Source organism: Hyperolius riggenbachi, chromosome 1 (genome assembly GCF_040937935.1).
Source record: "Hyperolius riggenbachi isolate aHypRig1 chromosome 1, aHypRig1.pri, whole genome shotgun sequence".
Taxonomy (NCBI): domain Eukaryota; kingdom Metazoa; phylum Chordata; class Amphibia; order Anura; family Hyperoliidae; genus Hyperolius; species Hyperolius riggenbachi.
Genome location: NC_090646.1, coordinates 388,050,385 through 388,057,651, shown reverse-complemented (window position 1 = coordinate 388,057,651; position 7,267 = coordinate 388,050,385). Strand labels below are relative to the sequence as shown.

The 7,267-nt window shown below is 39.6% G+C and overlaps 1 protein-coding gene across 1 annotated transcript in view; it reads right to left on the bottom strand.

The window, feature by feature from the left end:
- Nucleotides 1-263: 263 nt before the first annotated feature.
- The window catches only part of TMEM38B (transmembrane protein 38B), a 76,892-nt gene continuing 69,888 nt past the window's right edge, over nt 264-7,267 (bottom strand). Inside the window, 1 exon segment of the mRNA XM_068234441.1 lies at nt 264-2,786. Within this exon segment, the coding sequence (XP_068090542.1) occupies nt 2,553-2,786 (234 nt within the window). The 3' untranslated portion in view covers nt 264-2,552.

The following is a 7,267-nucleotide window of genomic DNA, read 5'->3' as shown; positions in this document are numbered from 1 at the left end:
AGACTCTTGCATAGGAGACAAGGAAAACACAGAGAAATCAACCCTGTGTGTGTGTTTGCAGAGAGCCACCTGTCTAATTCTCCCTTATCTGCAGGTAATCAGCAAGTGTAAATTAGGGCTTCTAGCTCTGTCTGAACTGTGCAGAGGTTGTGTGCTAATATGTAAACACAGGAGGTTAACCTTTTCTGTGCAAGTAAACATTGCAGGATAGCTGTTGGAGTTCTATAAACTGTAACAAATAAATGTTTGTTTTTTTAAAAAAAAATTTATCTTTTAGAGCAGAAGTTCAGATTTTAGGTCTGCTTTAAAGTGTACCCGAGGCGACATGTGTATGTACAGTGCAAAACATTAAGAACCAGGCTGTTTTACTTGTTCTATTTTACTGCCTTAAAGATTTAATTTTTAGGCATGAAAGTGACAGCTTCTGTCTTGTCGGTACCTTGTTGGGAATATAGTAAACATCACTGATAAGACTGATAAGCAAATTAGAGCCATAAAAGTTTTCCTGGCAGAATACAACTTCTGGAAGCAGAGGGAGATAGAAAAGGTCAATAGTTCAAGTGTTTTTATTTAGGGACAGTTAATAGGCTGCCGCTGAGCAGAGGCAACAAAACATTCATTCTAATTTGTAAATGTTTAAATATAAATGAAAACCATGGGTTATCTTAAAAGTCATTTTTTAGGAGTAGGCAGATAAATACAATTGTTTATCTCAGTTTATTTTCACCTCAGGTTCACTTTAAGTCTAAAACAATAACTAATCTGGAATGATGGGAAGGGCAGCATTTTTCGATTTTATATTTAAACTTCTAGTGTAGATTTCAATTTAAGAGCGTCTTTATTCTTATGATGCGACTGAAGATCAGATCACATTGTAAGAACCATTTAAGCAGAAATCCATGAAGGCATGATGTGAATCTGTTAGAGAGTTTAAATAGCTGAATGTTAAATTGCCCAAACCTAGTCATATTCGAGCACAGGAATCTAATTACCTCCTTATTTCAATTGATTAAAGCTAGGAGAAATTACTTTTTTGACACCTACGATTTCATTATCTTCCGTGCCAGGCGAAAGCAAACGAGAAAAACACTGATATTTGTGTTCTCCGTGTTCTGGACAGCTGGAAATGGCTTAACAATATAGCCACATTTAAAGATAAATACTGCAAAAAGTAGAAAAGCGGTACACTAATTTTGGTAGCACCATATTAAACAGCTGTATATCCAGGAAAGCATATTTATAAACAAAAACAAATATGGCTAATATTTAATACAACAGATTTCCTTTACATCACATACACAAGTGTGTAGTGGAAACATTTCTATTTATAAAACAGATCACAGGATATTCTATAAATTGAGGTGGAAAAAAAAAATAGACCAACCAAACTTTTCTTCTAATGTTTTTAACCCCTTAGCGGTAGTCCTGAGTGTGGCTTGGGATTAATTCTCAGTTCCTAAGGCAGTAACCGCATGCCACAGATCAATGTGTGTGTGTGTGTGTGTGTGTGTGGGGGGGGGGGGGGGGTGGCATATGCAGAGAGCGCAGCAGGTCACAACTCGCCCTCCCCTGGCTACATGCAGTCGGTCTTCATCCTCTCCTCCCAGGCGCTCCGTCTCTATAATGCAAGTGCCGTCTGTCACATGATGCACCAGGAGGAAATGATGAAGACAGGTTGCATATGCCTGTAAGATTCTGGAAAGGGGAGTTGTAATCCACTACTGCGCACTCTACATGGGGAGGGGGCGCCCATTCTGGCTAGATATATTGGTGTGGAGGTGGAGCACTCTTCTGCTACCTATATTGGGGGGTGGGGGCACTCTCTGCTAACGTATACTAATCGGCTGGCGTCTGTTTAGCATTCTTTATTCCACCACATATACCGTACATGCAAATAACAGTGATCGTTCACATGACGACTGTTGAGTACACCTGCTTTCACTGAGGTCAAGGGCAGGTTTGCAAAACAGTCATCAAGCCATGAATCCCCAGCACCCTCACCCATATATACACATTCCAGTGCTACCAATAGACTTGGTACAGTATCACACTGTCTGCTGTTTCCTGTTACACTTACCCGACATTTCCAATGTGAATGATTGCTGCCATCTGCCTGAATTGTATTGTGGAATAAAGAATGCTAAATAGTGCCAGACGTCACAATCTTCCTTTCCTGGATTACAAAACTTTTGCAACTGTCTAGAGCACAATTAGCAACAGGTCCTGGGTAAGCTGCATGTCCACAACCATTGAAGGTCAAACTGTGTGACCCTACCCCCATATTTTCCGAGTGCCTGCTGCACTTCTTCACTAGCTTACCAGCATTTGAGGTTAAAGAAATGTTCCTTTCTTGCCATTTGAGAGAGCCTGCTAGCCCATGTATAGAACCATGGCTCCTGAACGCTGCAGGGATATGTCAATTCTCTGTGTAAATACAACGATAAACTTAGTGTGTTTCACATTACAAATATCAATGTCATTTTTACTTTAACAAATATTGGCAGTAAGTGGCTGTGGAGTAGCGCAAGAATACGCAAATATTTATCAGCGTTTCAGTCAGTCTTTTTAACGGGTCTCTTTCTTGTTGTTTCACCAGGCTCTGGACTTTTCTCCGCAACTTCTTGCTTGTCAGATTTCCCTTTTTCTTTCGATGGTTCTTTTTCACCTTCTTGGGTTCTTTTCTCAGCTGGTTTGGGAACTTGTTGCAAGCCAAACAACCAGTGACCCAGAACATCTTCAACTGGTTGAAATGGAGAGGCTGAAGATCGACGTAGCATCATAGTAACCTAAACAAAGAACAAGTATGTAAGTGTACATTTGTAAATTACATGAACCATCTTATTTCAGAACAGCAAAAATATAGGTTAAATAACTATAGTTTCTTGTCCCACACACAGCATATAAGCTAACTTTTTCTGTACATTATGTATCATACAGCAATCTATATACAGTAGAGTCCCAGTTATCTGCAAGGCCAACTTCATAGTCTGTTTGTGGGCTCTACTGTGCTTAAAGATTGGGTTCCACAGCTTCCCCAAGGTTACTATACTTTTAATATTTAATACATAGTTCATGATATGTATATAGATTGGGGTACAGTACAGTATTATCTAGGCCTGTTTTTAACATTGCGTCTCAAGCAATCAAAAAGCACACATATCTCTTTTCAGCTGATCCTCATCAGTGCCGGATATCCAATAATCTACTGTATGTCTTATTTACATTGTAAAACTGTAGTAATGTCAGGTGCCAGGTAAAAGCTGCCTCTCAACCTTTGGTAACAGTTGGGAGATTTATCAGTATTTTTGTCAACCAGATGAGAATAATACACTGTCAGACTGTTTATTGTTAATAACTGTTACAGTGAACATATTCCTATAGGACAATATTGATCATCTTGTCCTATCCAATCTCCTACACGATCACTGAGCAGAGACTGAAAGGCACCAATATCCTGTACTCCTTCACTTTAACAATAGAAAGCCCCAGCTACTTCTGCGTGCTGCTCTACAAACCAGTAGAGATCACTAATGACAAGGGATCGGCTTATGTACCGTTACAACAGCCTCTCTGAATGATATTTAAAGTGTAACTATTGGGCATAAAATCAAAAATCAATTCTTTATTTGTATCTGGTAAACAAGTAATAAGGATGCCAACCAAGCAATCCAAAAGTTAAAATCACTATTGCTTTTCTTGTAGATAAATGATCATTCCCCAGTTTACCTGACTCATTTGGTACACAAAAAGGAATTTGCAGTGCATGCGGGGCTGTACTTTTTTGCTTCTGATGGGCTGAAGCCTCTATCCCTCCTGTTTTCCCTTCCCACGCCTCTGTTCCTCTATGATTGGCAAGTATTCCTCATGCTGAGACAATGCACTTTCTATAGTGAAGGGCGGGCAAATGAGGCAGAGGAGAATAAGGGAGGAAATTACATCAGGATTGGCTTCAAAATAGCCACAGTTAAAAATGAGAAATGCTAAGAATGATTTTCTCTTTTTATTGTAGAAAATCACAAATCAAAATGTGGACATTGCAATACATATGTTAAGTATAGCAAGTATCTATCTATCTATCTATCTATCTATCTATCTATCTATCTATCTATCTATCTATCTATCTATCTATCTATCTATCTATCTATCTATCAGTATGGATGACAGCTCCTATTGAACATGGTTTATATTTTGTGTAACAGAATACTGCAGTTGCACTGCAGGATTTAGCTACTTAGCATTTCCCAACTGTCACTCCCTGCACAGCAGCTTTTGTAAATTATTCAGTTATAGATTTGAGTCAGTTGGTGAGGTAATAAAACAGAAAGGTCCAACCAACACCAATCACACAGAAACTGCACATTGTTTGCAATAGTTTCTGAATGGCTCAGAGTGGTTTTGGGAAGCACATTTTATATTTAAAAAAAAAAAAAAAAGCAGAATGAACTGCCTCAGACAACTCAATGAGTCAAAATGTGTTGCAAAAGCAACAATACATTTAATTTTCCCTCAGTACAGATAGAAGATAAAATAAAAAATGGCGGATATTAAGAACTAGCCTTGTACATTTTCTGCATTAATATTGGCATCACTCAGTACCAGAAAGTAAAGGACTCTCACTGTTCATATGCCTACTGTGTGCTGTACATAAGATAATATATCAAAGTTCACTAGGTTTATAGCATAAGGAGCAATACGATAGTTCAAGATGTCAACGCAAAACATGCGTCACCCAGTAGTTAAAGATCAAGATTTCAAAGAAGTTGCATTAAATGTGGGTCGTTAGCAAGCCTGCTCACAGTATCATGAGGTATCACAAGTATATGCTGCCATATCCCAGCAGAGTTGTCAATCCACTGATGGTAATAGGGTACACCTATGTATCGATGCAGACCATCGTAAGCTGCTGCCACAAATCAGAAGCTATTATGCCTTCTACATTTTGCCTGTGTAGAAGGCATCACACTTGCATCTTCAGACATATATGACATCCTCTGTCACACAGTTAACACTTTTACAATTCTGTTCACATGGGTAAACTATATCGTTCACCCAACTAGAGTGTTGGAACACTGATCACAAGATCCACACCAGTAGACCCCTTGGTATGGCAAGGATCACCACGTTTGTTTCCCTGTTCGCAATGGTAGGGGTTCTACAAAGAACTACTTTGGGTTTATAAGCAACACACTGACGGATCCTTGCATCATCGATCAAGATGTTATGTGGTTTTTTTTTTTAGTATCTGTTGAAAATGATATTGTTGTTGTAGGTAGTAATTAGGGGAATCTCATCCCCTATGGTATCCGGTCTTTTATGGGCATTGCCATCTGAGTCTAAGGCTCTTTATAGGGCTGCTTAGTATTGGATCTGGAGTATCCCCTTGCGTGAAACCTGTCATCAAGCACTGCTGCCTCTGCCCTGAAGTCAGTCCTCCAAAAAGGTCAGCAACTCCAGTAATTTATAGCTCTCTCCTGCTGTTTCAGGTCAATTAGCCTTTCTTCAGGCTGCACAACCCCACACTAAAAAGCATCACAGCAAAACACACCTTTAAATGCAAAGCCCTACCTACTCACCTACCGACAACAAGTTAAATAATCGTATTCAATGCCAAGCCGCTGCAGCTAAAGCTAATAACATTTTGGGATACATTAAAAGGGAAATAAAAACTTAATATGCTAACATAATATTGCCCCTGTTTAACTCTCCAGTAAGGCTACATCTGGAATATGGAATTCAGTTCTGGGCACCACATTACAGGAAGGATATTGCAGTTTTAGAGCAGTGCAGAGACTAGCAACAAAATTGATACGTGGGACGGAAGGTCTCACTTCCCAAGAAAGGTTAGATAAACTGAGTTTATTTAGTTTCGAGAAAAGAAGCCTTAAATACATCAGAGGCCAATATAAACGCTTGGTGGATGAGCTTTTTGTCCCTAGGCCTTCACAAAGGACTAGAGGACATGATCTGCGCATGGAGGAAAAACATTTCAGCCAATTATTTAGGAAAGGGTTCTTTACAGTAAGAGTGATTAAGATGTGGAATGCATTGCTACAGGAAGTAGTTATGGCAAATTCTATATCTGCATTTAAAGGGGGCTTAGATGCTTTCCTTCCATTGAAAGACATCCATGGCTATAATTACTAGGTAATGCCCAGTGATGTTGATCCAGGGATTATATCTGATTGCCATCTCGAGTCGGGAAGGAATTTGTTTCCCTTTTAGGGCTAATTGGACCATGCCTTTTAAGGGTTTTTCGCCTTCCTCTGGATCAACAGGGATATGTGAGGGAGCAGGCTGGTGTTGTACTTTATTTTCTGGTTGAACTCGATGGACATATGTCTTTTTTAAACCCAAATAACTATGTAACAATGTTACTATGTAACTACCTCTTTGAGCCAAATCAGGGAAATCACCCACACGACCTAATGGAAGAATACATGAGTGCTGACGAGCCAATGGGAATGATGGAGCGGTGACATGCTGTGCTAAACCACCTGCTAAGCAAAGTGTGCTCCAGCCAAATACTTCTGTCTCTCAAAAGAGTACCAGCTGATCACTCATCAAACCTCAAACATCACCTGTATCACAGCAGGGATGGAGTAATAAACGCAACATCAGCCTCATAGCGAAATAACTGCATTATATCCCAAACATCCCCCCCAGCACAGTGATGGCTAACCTTGGCACTCCAGCTGTGACAAAACTACAAATCCCATCATGCCTCTGCCTCTCTGAGTTATGCTTAGAGCTGTCAGAGTATTGCAATGGGACTTGTAGTTCCACCACAGCTGGAGTGCCAAGGTTAGCCATCACTGCCCTAGCACAATACAAAATCATAACATGAAAACCATCCTCCGCACCTCCATCTGCTTCCTGTGTCCAATAAGTATTGTGAATCTTTTATCACTGATTGATTGCTACAAGCATTTTATATGTAGATTACTACTATTACTATATGTAGATTAATACTAGATTAAAAGTGTTGGAGTTTTATGACAAGTGCCCCTGGATTTCTTTATCATTATGTTATATGATATCAAGCCTGCTCTCTTGTCTGGAAGTTGCACAGTCTCAGGTTCATACCAAGTTGGGATATAGCAAGTAATCACAGGTGTGCATCAAACTTTTGTCTTCTTATGATAACAATACAAAATCATGTTTGTGTACTAAAACACATACCATCTTGTAACGTCGTAGTATCCGCCCAGTAAACAAAGCCGCCAGCCAATCACCATGTTGGCTAATAGAGGCTGCATATATGTCATGC